At 39.3% G+C, this 16050-nt stretch overlaps 3 protein-coding genes across 7 annotated transcripts; all 3 read right to left on the minus strand.

Moving 5' to 3' along the window:
• Positions 1-979: 979 nt before the first annotated feature.
• Positions 980-6247, minus strand: LOC146557970 (uncharacterized). Of its 3 annotated transcripts, none has more exons than XM_085245812.1 (6): positions 6180-6247; positions 4004-4083; positions 3201-3350; positions 2831-2968; positions 2586-2711; positions 980-2100 (listed from the first exon to the last, which is right to left on the minus strand). In XM_085245812.1, the coding sequence occupies exons 2-6, from the start codon at positions 4081-4083 to the stop codon at positions 2010-2012; spliced, it is 585 nt and encodes a 194-aa protein (XP_085101938.1). In that variant the 5' UTR covers positions 6180-6247; the 3' UTR covers positions 980-2009. The 3 variants fall into 3 exon arrangements, with proteins under 3 accessions (XP_085101938.1, XP_085101937.1, XP_085101939.1); XM_085245811.1 differs by having other exon boundaries at positions 6050-6242; XM_085245813.1 differs by lacking the exon at positions 6180-6247 and adding an exon at positions 5549-5720.
• Positions 6248-6436: 189 nt separating this feature from the next.
• On the minus strand, positions 6437-7298 carry msgn1 (mesogenin 1). The gene has a single exon (XM_085247935.1). The coding sequence runs from the start codon at positions 7280-7282 to the stop codon at positions 6854-6856; it is 429 nt and encodes a 142-aa protein (XP_085104061.1). The 5' UTR covers positions 7283-7298; the 3' UTR covers positions 6437-6853.
• Positions 7299-7968: 670 nt separating this feature from the next.
• Positions 7969-16049, minus strand: gen1 (GEN1 Holliday junction 5' flap endonuclease). Of its 3 annotated transcripts, none has more exons than XM_085247931.1 (14): positions 15502-16049; positions 15217-15415; positions 14404-14580; positions 14150-14260; positions 13985-14058; positions 13804-13889; positions 13504-13654; positions 13385-13421; positions 13218-13298; positions 13006-13136; positions 12842-12903; positions 10821-10970; positions 9141-10435; positions 7969-8107 (listed from the first exon to the last, which is right to left on the minus strand). In XM_085247931.1, the coding sequence occupies exons 1-13, from the start codon at positions 15660-15662 to the stop codon at positions 9174-9176; spliced, it is 2682 nt and encodes an 893-aa protein (XP_085104057.1). In that variant the 5' UTR covers positions 15663-16049; the 3' UTR covers positions 7969-8107; positions 9141-9173. The 3 variants fall into 3 exon arrangements, with proteins under 3 accessions (XP_085104057.1, XP_085104058.1, XP_085104056.1); XM_085247932.1 differs by lacking the exon at positions 7969-8107 and having other exon boundaries at positions 8253-10435; positions 15502-15650; positions 15814-16048; XM_085247930.1 differs by lacking the exon at positions 7969-8107 and having other exon boundaries at positions 8253-10435.
• Position 16050: the final 1 nt, after the last annotated feature.

Below are 16050 nucleotides of genomic sequence, written 5' to 3' on the forward strand. Positions count from 1 at the left end.
TGTAGCAAAATGTAGTCAAAAGTGTTGAAGAAATGGAAAAAGACAGGAAGAGAAAGGGGGCAGGATGCAACACCTGGCTGTGGCTATTTACTTATCACCTCTCCTTGCACGTGTACCTATATTCAAGCAACGTGTGGTTCACAGAATAAAGTCCTTGTTTATCTAGAAAAAAATATTTTCTTCAGATGGTTGCACCTATGCTTTTAGCTTGAAAAATTCAGCTGGCCTTAATCACCACACTACGGATAAACTGTAAAACCGAAGACCCTCTTAAGTCATTATATCCCAATTTGAGCAAATGTGTGCACATTGTAAACTAACATCTATTGTTATTATTATTTTTATTAAATATAAAAAGGTGGAACTATTTCATGCATGCAAGCAATTAGATTTGAAATTATACAAGAGTACAGGAGATAAGATAAATAGATTTGACTGAAAAAAACAAAACAAACTCTAGAAGGTTTTCCGAGCCAGCTGTCCCCTTTGAAACGGGGTCAGCATCTTTTAGAAACAGAATAAATAAGTTATAATTCTTGGTCATATCAGAGTGTCTGTTCAGATGATGTCCTCCTTTTAGACATGCTACCACTCATTTTAAACAGAGATGTCTTGTATGTGGAGCGGCTCCGTGTCCTCCAATCAATTTTACACTGGTAGCTACAAGGCCGTAAACCTTTACTATAAGTACAATTCATTGTTTAGTTTTACATTTTTTAAGCCATAAATTAATTGAAGCCCTCAGTCTACAGAATTCAGTGAGATCTAAAGTGAACATCAAGATTTCCTGGTCCTCCAGATAGTAAAAACTAAAGCAAAACTATTAATTACACGAATCAAATGTTCACTTTAAAGTATCACATAAATAAATGTAAGCTCACACTTACAATGCAGTTCATACTGTTTCACAGAGACGTTGTAGTCGGTAATAACAACTCTCAGACTTGTTTGTGAACAAATAAAAAAAGAAGAAGTTGAGTTTATTTTTTTTGTTGTTTTATTATTTTGTTCTTTCACGTCTATCTCTTGACGGTTCTCAAAACACATTCACAGTTTCACAAGTTATGTTAATTACAATGAATATAAAATAGTAACACTTAAAAAAAAACACAGTAAAGAGTAACTTCTTATCATTAACTGGAGCAAATATGAATGGAATTTGCTCTAATAAGAAACCTGGTATATATGTGTGTGTGTATATATATATATATCTATATATCAGTATGCTATTCATTTATAATGCTTTTTTGTCATCACACAATAGATCGCTGGAGACAAACATGAATGTTCCAAACAGCAATACTCATAACTTAAAATACCTGCACATTAAAAGATATATAATATGAAATTAAATACTCATTAATACTCGACAAGCTGGATAAAGACTTGTAAAACGTGTCAAACAATAATTAGTGCACTGTTTAGTGAGGTTATGAATACATAACCATATCCATGTAGCATGAGGAAAGATTAGGGAGGTCCAAGGTGGACCAAACTAATAAACAGTAGTGTTTGAGGGCTGCTGTGCACTCCTTCCCCTCCCTTTTAAAATTTTCCCCTCTACCCCCACCTTCAGAAATACAGTGTCACCCCATTTGTTAACCTTTATTCATTAGGGGTCAGGAAAAAGGCCCACAGGGCGACTGTAACAAGAAACACAGAACATTTAATTTTGGAGAACAAACTCGTTTTAACAACTTCTGTTAAAATACGAACAGTATTTATAGGTAACAGAACTTGGGAATCCCTTTACATTATTCGGTTATAAATCGTTTTTAATTCGTCCTCAGTTGCCCTTTAGTCATTTTCACATTTTTCTCTTTGCCAGTGGACAATACCAACAACCAAACATGTCGGCACAGAGTATTTCTTGAGATACTCAAAAGATAACTCAGACTTTTATTTTTTTTTTATAAACACATCATTCGGGGGCATTTCATTCACTGCACGACTACAGGGCCTCTTCTACATTAACAGCTGCTTAGTTATAGTTTTTAGAGCAGGCTGTATTAAAAGCGTCGGCCACCAGGGGGGCCTGGCCACCTCTGGCCTCTGCCAGGTGGGGGGTGAGGCGGAGGAGAGACCGGTCCATTGTGGTAGCTGTGTAAAAGGATAAAATCACACATTGGATTCTTGGCTTTGGCCAATAGGGGGCACACTCTGATAAGAGCAGCCATCTGAACGACTCTAGTTTAAGGCGGGGGAACTGAGATCCCCTCTGCTCTGCACCTTTGAACTTGCAAAATACAGCTTCATGTTTCATGCACTATTTAAGAGTTTAGCTTAAAAAAATAACTTCACTTTACATTTGCTACAGTAGAAAACTATTAAAGCAAAAATGCTTCTTTTTGACACAGAGCTATCAAAAAATTGAAAAGAATTTAACTATAAGCAGGCTGAAGAGAAAGGGACAGAAAAGACTGTGCATTAGTGTCACAAACCTCTGTGCTTTTGCTGCATCTCAGATCTCAAAGAAAAACTCTCAGATTCTCTAAATTTAACAATCTGGTTACCGTGCACACAAAGCACAGAGATTTGTGACATTTTAAGCTTAAGCATGATATGAATATTAAAACACCGCTTACCCTCGTGGGCCTCGCGGACGGAAGGGGCGCGGAGGTCCAGGGGGTGGCATGCCACGGCCTCGAGGGTGTGGCGGACGCCCTCTGAAACCAGGATGACCTGGAGGAGGGGGTGGAGGGGGTCCATGCCTGTAGAGGAAGAACATTTTCAGGCAGTAAGGAATAAGACATTTGAAAGTGACAGGTCAGCTCTAGCTATGCGCTTTGTGGGTGTCTGTGCATGTTATGTGCCTGAATGAGGCGTTTACCTGGGCATGGGTGGAAAGGGGCCTCTGAGGTGCATAGGAGGAGGTGGGGGAGGGGGAAGAGGAGGGCCCATGCCCATAGGTCCAGCCCTACCTCGAGGACCTCTGAGGTCAGGGTAAGGACGCATCCTCCCCATTCCTCTGCAAGGGAAGAAGGTGCAGCATAATTTATCTAAATTGACACATGTAATGGATCAAAAGTTAAGTATGTAAAATGCATCTAAATACAGAAATACTCAGTAGTGGCTGTCTATAAGCATTTCCTTTTTATGTTTACCAACTGAAAATATGTGTTTAGAAACTAACCAAGTTATAAAACTTACATATTACAGAATATCAACACTGTGCGTGTGTCAGACATCAATAAAAGTACCTCATGGGCCCAAATCCATTCATGGCTCCATCCTTTATTCGACCCCTTCCAGGTCCTGGTGGCCCAAAGCCTTTCATCATGCCCCGCCCACCACGCATGCCACCTCTACTCATACGCCCCCCTCGCCCACGGCCTTTGGCCCCACGACCCCTGAAGGAAAATAACAAAGGGAAAACTGACACTGTCCTTCTAGTTCAGGTTCAGTCTTGTTAAGCTGTAACAAAAAAAATAAAATAAAATAAAAAAAAAAACACTGACGCACTTTAAATTTTTTATATCTAATCTTGCATAAAACCACAAGAATTGTCATGTTGTCAAATAGTAAGGCATTTAGACTACATAAATAGATATGGGTGTGAAGAGATGCATCTTTAAATCATTATAAAGGAAATCTGCAGGACCTGATTAAGTATTAGTAGAAAACTACTACATTAATTACTGTGACTTGCTGTGGTGAAATTAAAAATCTGCTGGAGATCAAAGAACAAGAAAAACACGTATGCATCCATTAAAATTTACAACAGAGTCCAGGTTGAAGATTTACTGTGAAATCTATAACAATCATTTAACACCAGGCTAAAAAAAGTTAAGCTTTTACAGATTATATCTGTGACACAGTACGACCTCTCTCAGTTACTGCCACTATAGGACAAAACAGTAAGCTATTAATAGCATGACCTTGCCATGACAGTTTCCTATAGACATATCTGAAAGATGAAGCAGAAAAAAAAAAGACCTAAACTCGAATAACCGGCATGTGTACACAAATGAAACAGAAGACTGTAACAGACAGCAGGACAGACCTGGATTTGAGTTGGATTACATGTTTCTCTGAGTCATCCATGGAAGTTTCTGTGACTCTCTCTTCTGTGTCCGTGTCCATCTGAAACAATCCCAAGTCAATAGTTATGTGCAGAAGATCAGCAGTAATAAGCACTAGATTCATACTTGTACCTGTACAAAACATAATGATATAGATATAGACAATGAACACCATCATGAACAGAAGAGCTGCGTTCAAACATACTATTTTTTAAGTGTTTATTATGTAATGCTGGAAACTGCACTGCAATGTCTTTGATTTGTATTCTAATATACTGAGAGGCACTTCATTTTCTGCATTCTGGTGATTTTTTTGCACTAATTTGTATGTTGTCTGCATAAATTACACAGGAAATGCCTTTAATCAATTTATTTCTTCAAGACTAATAAAACAGAACAATAAAGCACTAGAAGATAACTGTATATATATGAAGTGATATAACGCAGTCAGGCTCCCTGGTATTCTGTTTCACTTTTAAATGATTACTCTCCACTTTCCTCGTGTTTGTGTGCTGCTGAATCAGCACAAATACAGGCAGGATTTACTCGCCTATCCTTCCTTTGGATTGCTCTGTTCCAGTTTTGAGTCTGTGTGTAATTGCCTGGCAAGTTTGTGTAATTGCGTTTTATTAACAGGCTGATTAAATACTCATATGGCACCTCTTCAGCTCTCTTAAAAATTAAATCACGTCATACATTTTTATATCCTGGACTTTAATAGCTTAAATATATTTCAACAAGACATCTGCTCATGTTTTCTCATTCTAAAGGATCAGCCTGCTGAAAGCTAAAAGATCTAACGCATTACTTTAAGATTAGTTAACCACTACCAACCCCGGGTTATAAACAATAGGCTCAAAACCTCCAAACAGGAGTAATTACAGTCCTGTGTTATTTTTATTTTTGGAGGAGGGTGGGGGCTATCAAAAAGATCAGAATACATCAGAAGAGATCAGAATTTACTATGATACAAAGGCAATCTTGTTACACAGAAATTCTATAATAAAGATGTGCACCAAAACCTCCTCATGGTTGCTGGGTGGATAAAACTTAACCACACTGACAAAGACTAACACCGAGGACATGTCCCGTTTAATTTACCTGTATTTTTTACTTCATTAGTCTTACATAATAAAAACAAAACGGAACATATTTTTACATTTTTCTTTAAGTCTAGTTAATATTATTACCCTTTCTCTTAACTTTATTTTGTCACACCCACTTTTAGTCAATGCAATAAATTTGATCACTGAATAATTTTATGCCTAATAAAGTCTACAGCTAAATCTCCCGAGAGTTATTTCCATTAGTTTATTATCCTCATTTTGCAATAATGAGGGATGAGTCGCTCATTCTACACCCACCTAAACATCCATTTAAGCCAGGATGTAGACGGAAAGTACACTGTTCTGCTTATAATTTATTATATAGAGAGATTTGTATGTAACAGGTCCAATGGCTGAGCCACACACTTAAAATGTTTAATGGCTATGAACATGGCATGAAGCACACTCGTTCATACGTACATTTTACAGTGATATTTTGAAGACAGAAAGCCTGCAAAGCCAAAGGCACGTCGAGCGTCATGGAAACAATTTTATCCCGATCCTAGGAGGCGGCTGAGGTTGTGTGAGCTTTTAAATATCAAGCTAGCAGCAGCGGCAGAGGGGGTTGGGGACGACCTGTGCGACAAATACAGTTCGAGCCTCTAATAATACTTCTTAATACCTCTCATGAATAGTAGCAAATAGTGAGCCCAGCCGGCTAAAATATACACGTAAAGCGATAAAGGGCCCCGTCTAATTCCTGGAACTTCCAGGGCAGGTATGACAGAATTACGCTATGTTGCAAATTTTTTAAAGAACAGTCTAATATAAACAAATTTCAAAGACACATTTAATGATATTTTCCTAATTGAAAATATAAACAGAATAAACTTCAGTGACAAGCGTGGGATTAAGTAAAACGTTAGTCATCCAAGAAAGGGGCGTTTCTGTAGATTTTTTTACGCTTCTGGAATGACTTACTTCAAATCGGTGACGCCGGTGAGGTAGATTAAAAAAATGATACGGTTTTTGTGATTCCTTAAAAAAAAAAGAAAAAAAATAGAAAAATAAAAAATATAGATATATACAAAATTTCTAGCAACTCTCGTACCTTCGATGGGCTTTGAAATGGCGGCTTAAACAGACATCCCAGGTTGGGATTTCTTTGTGAAGAGACGCTCGCTTTCAAAGTCACGCCCACAAGGAATAAATGTTTAAACTTGATTGGTTCATTGGTACCGTCATTTAGGCCAAGGTTCGCTTTCTGGGATTCTGATTGGTTGACTCGGCTAACGTGCTTCCAATGGTCTCCAGCCTTGAAAGCGGTTCAGTAATTAAACGGGCCACACGTTCAACACATTACACACGTTTATTGAAGATTGAGGGGAAAAGCATGACTGTAGAACTCATTTGGATTAAAACAGCCGATGAATGCAGAACATTTAGCAGAATACAAATCGACCTGTTTTAGTATTTGAGAAAAATACAAAATTCACACAGCAAAACGTTACCAATTCTCTTAAATTCTAAAAAATATAAAAACAGGAGGGTAAAAGTATGAATCAAGTACGACGACTCTTCTCCAAATTATGTCAACATAAACACTGAGTTCATAATTCCAACAAAAGTATGCCTCATATACAGAAAATATCTGGCAAGTGCAAGTAAAGTAAACAATATTTACATTATAACTGTTAAAAGAAATAAGAGGAAAGTATTAAAATGAGTATTAAACAGATAAGGAAACTAAACGAAATGTCCAAATACGGTCCATTTTCAGTGCATTTACGTGCGACTCAGGAGGTCTGCAAGCTTGTTGATGTATTCAATGGTGTATTTGAGCGTCTGTATCTTGGTCAGGGGCTGCCCTCTTTTGCTGTAGTCCGGCGGCAGGTAGTCCCGAAGCTGGTGCAAAGCCTCTGCGAGGCTCCTCATCCGCATCTTCTCCCGCTCGCTGGCCTTCATGCGTCTTTTGGTGGACATCTTTGGCTTGCCTTGCCTTTGCGCCGGTGGTGCAGTCACTTCTCGGCTCGTGAAGGAGAAGTCTTTGATCTCCCGATGCTGGCTGGAGTAGCACATCTCCGGTGAAGAGCACACTGACTCTCTCTGTGACTCAGGTGAAGTGGGCTGAGGTGACTCTTGGTTTTCTCCAAAGGCGCTCTCATGGCACTTCCACTCAGACAATATTTCAGCTGTAACCACATCCAGGTTCATGTTGGATATCCAGGCGACCAAGCAGCGACGGATGGCATTCAGGGTTTCGGCAGGGAGAGTGTGTGAAAGTGATTTGGCCAAAGTGGTTTTATACAGAAGCTGATCTCCGGAGGTTTAAAGGTTCACAGCTGTAGCGACAAAAGTTCAAAGAAACTCGCAAGTGCCAAAATGCGACCTTCCCGGAGGACATGGTTCGTTAGTCTATCACTGGGGTGTGAATAAGGCTAAATAGAGGGATAATGTGATAGAAAGAAAAATAATTAGATTCCTTTACACTTTAAAGTCTCCCTGACGACAATTATCAGTTTGATGTGATTTGTCTAATGAAGGATGCTGCTTCACCTGGGATCTTCACGCTTCTCAGGAAAAGCAAGCCTGCTTGTGTCTTCAGCGTGGACGTTAACATAAATAAATAAAGACCAGAACTTTGGAAAAAGATAAACTTGCAGAGCCAAACTCTTTATCCTGTCTGGAAATTCCTAAAAGTGACTGTCCTTGTACTTCAACCTCCTTTAAATGTGTACAAATCCCACTAACTCTACTTTACCACACCAACTGGACATGAAAAACTAATATTTTATGTCCTAAGCTTTTGTTCTAATAATAATATAAAACAAATAAGATTAAAGAGCCAGTGTTATAGGACAGAGTTGTTATTTGGGCAGAGGATGCAGCTGTCACCAAGCTCCTGCCAGACCTTTCATGTCTGAAAAGGTGTGAGGCCTCACTCAGGATCAAGGGGACCAACTCTGGTGGGTTGTAAAAATCCAATGGCTCAGCCTCCTCCGTGCCTCCTGTCAGCTGCAGGGTCTCCTCCCTGCAGCTCTGTCAAACAGCGGTGGGAGAAAATGAGCACATGTGGTGCCATCAGTGAGTATTTAACACTCTGCATATCCAAAACCTCCTTCTGGTGCATTAAAATTAAACCTCATTTTTCATTAGTATTAAATATGTTAAACTTTATTTGTGCACAGTGGTCTCCTCTGTTTTAGAGAAAGCTTCATTCACAGTAAGCTTATGGCAAAATCTATTTACGTTTCTTGGTTAACAGGTTCGTATATAAAACATTAAAAGACTGAAAATGTAACTCAAAGATATTAGAATCATAATTGTGAGACAATGAAAAGCAGACATTTTTAATATTAATAATTAATATGCTCTATATTGAGTCATTTTCTCAGAGGTTTGAGTTAGTAAGGTGAAACTTTGAAATAATAACCAGTAACTGACTTAAGGATGAAAACAATGTGGGGTTTGGTTTTTTTTTTTTTGGTTTTTTTCCAATGGCGGAAACAAGCTTCCATACTTAAGTCATATTCTGTTGAGTGTTTTTAATTCATTAAAATTTCTGGTTATTATCTCAAAATTTGACCTTACTGTATCAAACATCTGAGAAAATAACATGAAATTTCAAGTTGTTATGTTGGAATTTTGAGAAAATATCCAGAAATTTGGGGATTACTATCTTAAAATTTCAGGTTATTATCACAAATTTTTGGATTATGGATGGGAAAAAATTATTTTTTTTTTAGTGACAGAAAAAGTTTCTGCTGAGTGTGGTTTTACATTTATTATGGAAGCTTGTTTCTGCCACTGGAAAGTCAAAAATTTGGATTACTATCTCAAAATTTCAACTTCCTGACTCAAACGTAGAAGAAAATAACTTGAAATATCCCATTATTAATTTGAAATTTTGAGATAACCTGAAATCTTGACTTATATACTGTAAAAGGTTTTTGGATTTTTTTTTAGTGGCAACAAAAAAAACACAAGCTTCCATATCTAATATTTGAGCTTATGTTACAAGTGTTTCCAAAGTCCAGAGTAAACTTTCAGTGTTAAAAGAGCAACAGCTTACATGTTTTTGTCCTTTGTCGTGTAACCACACTGATTACTTCTGAAATTTCAGCCTCAGTCTCTCTGCCAGTGGCAGCGGACTCTCACTACAAATTACAGAGTCGTCGCTCTCTGACACGGTGATGGGTGAGGCTGGAGTGGGAAGGAACATGTTGGCACCCACATCAGCTGCTGGGACATCCTGGCAGTTGTTTTCAGTTGATACAGGTGTGCTGTTATTTTCAAAATGTTTGCTCTGAGGTTTTTGTCTTGCTAAATGAAGGCTCCGAGCGGGTTTTGCAGTTGCTTGGGTCGCTGCGTGTGAAGCAACTGGTTTCAGAGGGAAGTCTGAAACAAAGCTGCCTTTGAGTTTCTGTTTAGGTTTTGTTTTTGTCCGTCTTTGAGGTCCACACTTCTGGTTCTCCACGTCGCTGTCCTCACTGGATGAACGAACGCTCATACACACACTCTTTTTGGTGGTCTGTGGCATGCTCTCGTCCTTCTTGTCACTTGTACCTGGGTTAGAGTGGCACCTCTGTGGTGGGACAACTAATGACTGAATAGCTGTCCTGACAAATTTATATTTGTGTGGCGGCTTTTTGGAGTTGTTAAATGTGTCTTTGGCTTTACTTTGAGCCGGGGCACCTGGCTTTTCTATCTGGGTTTTTTCTGCACGTGCTTCATTTTTCTTAACAGCAGATTCTTTGCTAACCCCACTGGAAATGTGTCCACTGGGTTTTGACTTGACTGCATCATTGCATACCTGATTCACGATTTTGGCTGTATTCTTCATGAGCACCCGCTCCCTTAGAGGACACTCTGAGTAACAGAGCTCTGGAGCAGATCTGGAGTCTACTGGTTTGACATCAGGTGAGATTTTCTGCTCCGTTTTTTGACTCTCTGTTTCACTGTCTGTGGTTTTATTTAGCTCTGGACCAGTGGAGTGGCTGGTAGCTGCTTGTTGGGATGGAGAGGATGTGAAGGACAAAGCATCCCAGTCGATATCACTTAGGTGTAGCGCTTCAATTACAGCAGAGACAGAAGGTGAAGCAACTGGCTCAGAGTCAGCACGAGACAGAGGAGTATTGGGGCAATCACTCAGGCTGGAGCGATCATCTTTTCCTCTTTCATTCTGCTTATGGTTCACCGGTGTGTCCAAAATCACAACCTCTGGTTCATCTGTGCTTGCCAACGTAGGGAGCAGCTTTGGCTGTTGAGTCATAGAATTCGATGAAGAGGAACTCTGAAGAGTCATCTGAGCCAAGAGGTCTGATAAACCATCCGAGGGCTTCTCCTTTTTACTTTTTGGCTTCTTTTCTGTAAAAGAAGACACGTTATCAGAAGATTATCTGAATTAGTTTCCTGTTAATCCTAATACTTTTTCAGTGTCTGTGCCTAGTTTTCCTGCAAACTAGGAATTAAATCTAGATAGCAGTGATGATTTGTGTGTTCAAAGCTCAGTTTGTATAAAATGAAAACAGAGCCTATGAGATTGCTGAATCAAGGCCTCTGCTGTGAACCAGCTACATTTGTATGTGTCCCAGCTGCTTTAATAAACAGTGTTGAGACGCAAGTTTAAGATGCAAGTGTCCTTGATCGGGATGGCCTTGTCATAGCAGAGACATGTGCTTTAATGATGTAAAGCACATAGCTAAAATGGACTTTGTGCATTTAAAGTGGATATCATAAATCTCTGTCTTACTCTTTGTCTTGTTCTCTTCAGCCAGAGCTTTGTGTCTGAGGTAGGTCTCCACCAGCTCAGGGTAGGCCACACGAAACAGAGACTCCTCCTCCACCGTCCTCACCTCACGCTGTTCCTCTGCAGGCCGATCCTCAGGAAACACAAAATGTTCTGCAGAACAGACATCAACATCAGCTCCAACTTCTCACACTGAAGTATTTAAACTCCTCAAACTTTTCATATTTTTTGCCTTAAAAAGTGAGTAATAAATTCAAATATCTAAATGTCCATTAATGTCCTGTTCACTGATCATTGCAGTTCTCAGCACTTTTGTTCTTGTTATTAAAGCACCAGGAAGTAGAAATTTTGAGAGACAATGTCCTTGTGAAATTAAGCTATTTTTAGATTAATATGCAACTTATTTACATATTATTTACTTATTTTAAACCATGACAAAATTATCAGATGATGATACAGTTAGCTGAAAAAAAAAAAAAGTAGTTATGACAGTTTTTGTAGTTTTGCTTACGTACGCCACCACATTGTTTTAAATCAAACAATCAAGATGTGATTGTAGAGACGACTTTCAGCTTAAATTCAAGAGGCTGTACAAAAATCCTGTAGTGTCAGCCGCTTTTATGCACAGTTCCCTGTTTTCAGAAGTTCAAAATTAACTGAACAAATTTATCATTTAAATGATGATTGTTTTGAATACTTTGGTAAAATCCTTTGCAGTCAATGAATGGCTGTTTCCTCCCTTGAGATGCTCTGCTAGGCACCGTCTGAATATCCAATTTCTTTGCCTATTGTTCACCAACCTTTTGGGTTGCTTTTGCACTATGCTTTGGGTCATTATCGATTTGAATTGTGAAGCACTGTCTGATCCACTTTGCAGCATTTGGCCAAATCCTACATCTATCAGCAGTCACATCATCAATAAACATTTGTAAATTAGTTACACCAGCAGCCATACAAGCCCATGTCATAACATTACCTCCACCATGCTTGACAGATGATCTGATGTACTTTGGATACTTAGCCATTTTCTCTTTCTCTTCTCGTAATCCTGGTACAAGTTAATCTTGGTTTTATGTCTAATGTCTAATTTGGCCCTCTTGTTCTTGAGTGTAACTAGTGGGTTGCACGTTGTTAATGATCCCTCTATATCCATTCATGAAGGTGCCTCTTGATTGTAGACCATGTTTTGGAGTTGTTTTTCTTAGCCATGGAAATGAGTCTGTCATGATGTACTTTAGCTGTCTTCTGTGGTCTTGCAGTCCTTTTGGTGTTGCTGAGATGATCAGTTCACTAATTATTTTTAAGACTGCACCAGATTTTAGATTTGGCCATGCCTAAATATTTTGCAAACTCTCTAATAGGTTTATTTTGCTGAGATCTTTTAGTTTGTTTTGTTTTAGTCTAATGATGGCTTTATCTGGGATAAAAACCTCTGTCACATTAAACATTTGGAGCTCCCTGGTGTGGCAACCCCTTGTGAGGAAGGAGCAGTTGGCTTCCTTCACTTACACTGGCATCTCTTTTGTGGCTCATATTGAGAGTTGCAGTGAAAAGCTAAAAAATACACGTTGAACACTTGGAATACACTCCAGATCCTTTATTTGCTTAATTTGTCGGGACGGGCCTTACCCAGCCATGAAACTGCCTGTCAGGAGGCCCGTGCATAAAAACACCTTCCTCTGATGTAGAACAATCTAAGTTAGCTGAGATTTTCTGAGGCCACTCACATCAGACGGGCTTGTTAGTTAAGGGGGCTTTAATATGACAGATTTCCCAGCTCAGAGGAGGAAGCCACTTTAGCACCTAGTGCCTGTTGTGACTGATCTGTCACCTCTGAACCCCACCTCACAGCCAGTCACTAACAGACGACTCGGTGACGAGCACCCTACACCCCAACCTCCACTAAACACAGTACTCCTGTCACTCAAATCAGCTTTTTATTCTTGAGTGTCACTTTTCTTCCCCTTCTATTGTATGCTGTGAGTAAATTATACTTTTTTCCCCATCATGGGATTTAAACTGACCTGGTGTTCTCCAGATGACTTCAAAGCAAGCAACGCCATTCCTCACTCTTGGTTTAAATATTCTTTAGCATGAAAAAAAGGTTGAAAGTTAAGGATGTAAAGCTGTTATAATAACAATATCATAAAAGTGATAACTTATCTGACATTAAAAACTGTAACACTACCGGATGGGCTCAACTTGGCAGGACATGTCTGTTCCATATTTTCGGTTCATCAGCTCAGCGTAGGTCATCAACACTAGCACCTTTTCGCTGGTGTAGTGCTTCGGCCACTCCATCTTATCATAGGCGAATTTCTAAAGACACAAAACGTAAATGTTTACACACAGCCCGCCGAACAGATGACCTTACACTTAATAATTTACAAACCCATTAACCTGGATCAGCAGCATATTCGGCTTCCTCCTCTTAAAATGTGACACAGGCTTATCTTTGGAAACCAGAAACTCACGAATGATCTGCAAGACATGGTTTAAGCATTAAAAATTACTCCAATTATTTGTCAAGTTATAATAAAAAATAAAAAAGAAAGATCAAAATGTACCTCAGTGAAAGGAAAATGCTGACTCGCCAGTGTTTTCCTGCAAATAAGAACTTGTCTGTTTAGTTAAATAGTTATTAAATAGCAGAAAATCAGCTTTGACATTCTGAATTGCCATTCACCTCCTGATGTTTGCCTCAAAAGACAAGGCCTGGCGAGTCTGTTCGTAGCGGTGCCAGTCACACGGACACTGGTAATCGAAATCCTGAGGCTGACAGAAGCGATTACTGCCGCAGAGCACACATCCGCGGGACTCGTGAGTCTTAGCTGATCCTGATAACGAAAGAATAACAGTCAGTAAGGGGTCTCAGATGCTGAAATCTCTCACATACTTGCATGTTTTGACGTGACAGTTTAAAAGGCTTTAAAATAGCCACAGGATCAGGAGTGGAGGTCAGAGTTCAAAGCAGGGCACCACTCACCAGGATGTCGACACAAGTTGCAGTGAGGAACCTTCTTTACACCTCCTTCAAACACTTCTGTGGTCTCTTCATTCCACTGGATGAACCTGTAGTTATCAGAAAGAACACGAACACAACTTTTAACTCGGGCTACTCAGAGAGAAACTGCTTAGCTACATTCACGGGTGTTTGTGTTTTCTACCTCTGTAGGAGTGTTTGTCCTTTCAGCGTCTGAATGAGCCTCAGAGCCTGCTCTTTGCCAACACCTGGTATGCCCTTATGGAAACAGGAAAGCATTCAGTAAACAAAAAGCATTGATACTACAGATTTTCCTTTAGCCAATTTCAGATTAAGGTGTCTTCACTACCTTGGGAATATAATCACAGCCAAGGAGAATGGCCAGACCGACAAGATTCTCTCTGGACAGATTTAAGTCTGTTTGCACTCGAGAAGTCTGGTAACAGTCCACCTGAGGGTCCTGCAGTATAAAATACACGTAGGTCAGTGAATGATAGCTTCAAGGCTGCAGGATTTCCAAACCATCTGTAGCGTATTTACACAAGTAACTGCATCTTATTACTCCAAAGAGGTTTTTCTTAAGATTAACTTCCACAGACATACTTTACTGTTCATGTTGAAGTTCCTGTACACAGTACGGGCTCCATACAAGAAAGCGTCTCCATCGTTAGTGATGCAGCCGTCCACCAGGCCCTGTGAGTCCAGGTAGGCACACATGGCCTCAGCCTCTCCAGCAGCTGTCACCCAAGGTACACCCAGGTAGTCCAACATCTCTGCACACTACAGAGGGAGTACAAAGAGATGTAAGGCCACTGGAGGTAACAATTACAAATGAGAAATTTATCCCAGGAGTTCAAATATTTGATTTTTATTTACAACTTAACCATGAAAAGGTAAATAAAAATATTGTTGCCTGACAAAAAAAAAAAACACAATTTGTCATAAAATTTTCAAATAGACTTTCATATTTTCAAGTAAATTTGCCAGTTATTTCCTATAGGTGTAATATAAAAATGTTTCTGTACATGTTTATTGTTGTTTTTTCTTTATTTCTCAAAAATCTAACTTTTTTCTCAAAACTTCTAAATCTGACCTTAATTCTTGCCAGTTTGCTATTTTTGTCCTTATAACTTCATGTTGTTCCTCCAAATTTAAAAATTTCTTTGACATTTTTTTATTTTCTTCTTTTATGGAATTTATATGGTTTTCTCTAAGTTTGACCATTTTTTTCTAGTAAAATGGTGGTTTCTCATCATTGTTTTTATATTTATCATTTTACATTTTTCTCTAAACTTGACAGATCTTGCTTTTTCATCTAAATTGTACCGTCTTAAAAAAAATGCCGTCGTAGCAAGCTGAAAAGTGGGCAGAGATAACCACAGACGTTTTCTTTTGAACAGGAGATTACAGACCTACCTCTCTCAGCACGGCTTTAAAGCGCCCCCTGCTGGTGCCTGTTGCAAACTTCGGAGCAGTGCTCTTCTTGAAGCCTCCATATCTTGTTTCTGTCCTCTTGTTCATGGTTTCTGCTTTAATTTTTGGAGCCTCTCCTTCCATAACAAACACGAGTTTCACCCCCATCAGTGTGAGGGACGATACCCTGAAAAATAAATTCCTGGACACAGCGTGGAGTAAGAAAAGCTTTTAAATTTATAGTTACTTGGAAGCAACAGCGCGATGAGTTTATTATGGGGACATTACCTCAGATGGGGCTTCGTGACTCTCCCCATCATTGCTTGGACGTGCTGGGCTTCGCACACCCACAAACTCAGGTCGACTGCCAGCGTCTTTCCACTCAAACTGTACAGAGGCACCGACTCACGAACCGGCTCCACGATAGACCACAAATCCTGAACGCCCATATTTACACACAATTGGATTTTAAACAATTAAAAACGGAGAAATGTATTTTAAAACCCCCAATGTTACAACAACAAAAACTGTACAGCAAGTCGGAGTTTTCGAACTGTGGCGCCATTGGGCCGCGTCCCATTTTGTTAAAGGTCTACGTACTAACACTGCCTTGTTTCTGCATTAATTGGCTTTGCTCTGAAAACAAAGTGGATGAGAGCTTTACATTTCATCTACAAGGTGATAGTCGTTATATTTATTAACAGATTAATTTAGCTTTAAATAAACAATAAATTATGAAGGACAAAGTAGCAATGAAGGAAACAGTCCACAGAGTCGGTCGAAACCCGGCGGGCTAAATAAGACGTCATATTAAAGCGCCTTCAAATCCTCGTTGCT

The sequence above is a fragment of the Mchenga conophoros genome, linkage group LG15 (assembly GCF_057382185.1).
Source record: "Mchenga conophoros isolate Kocher_MC1m ecotype Shallow Benthic linkage group LG15, M_conophoros_male_GT1.1, whole genome shotgun sequence".
In the NCBI taxonomy this organism is placed as follows: Eukaryota; Metazoa; Chordata; class Actinopteri; order Cichliformes; family Cichlidae; genus Mchenga; species Mchenga conophoros.

Excerpts from the sequence above, each read along its gene's own strand:
- LOC146557970 (XM_085245812.1), bottom strand. The coding sequence starts at position 4,083 with ATGGACACGGACACAGAAGAGAGAGTCACAGAAACTTCCATGGATGAC. Across the intron at positions 2,969-3,200 it reads AATGGATTTGGGCCCATGAG|AGGAATGGGGAGGATGCGTC; the intron begins GTACTTTTATTG and ends CTTCCCTTGCAG. Across the intron at positions 2,101-2,585 it reads CGTCCGCGAGGCCCACGAGG|CTACCACAATGGACCGGTCT; the intron begins GTAAGCGGTGTT and ends CCTTTTACACAG.
- msgn1 (XM_085247935.1), bottom strand. The coding sequence starts at position 7,282 with ATGAACCTGGATGTGGTTACAGCTGAAATATTGTCTGAGTGGAAGTGC.
- gen1 (XM_085247931.1), bottom strand. The coding sequence starts at position 15,662 with ATGGGCGTTCAGGATTTGTGGTCTATCGTGGAGCCGGTTCGTGAGTCG. Across the intron at positions 15,416-15,501 it reads GTCACGAAGCCCCATCTGAG|GAATTTATTTTTCAGGGTAT; the intron begins GTAATGTCCCCA and ends CGCTGTGTCCAG. Across the intron at positions 14,581-15,216 it reads TTAAAGCCGTGCTGAGAGAG|TGTGCAGAGATGTTGGACTA; the intron begins GTAGGTCTGTAA and ends CTCCCTCTGTAG.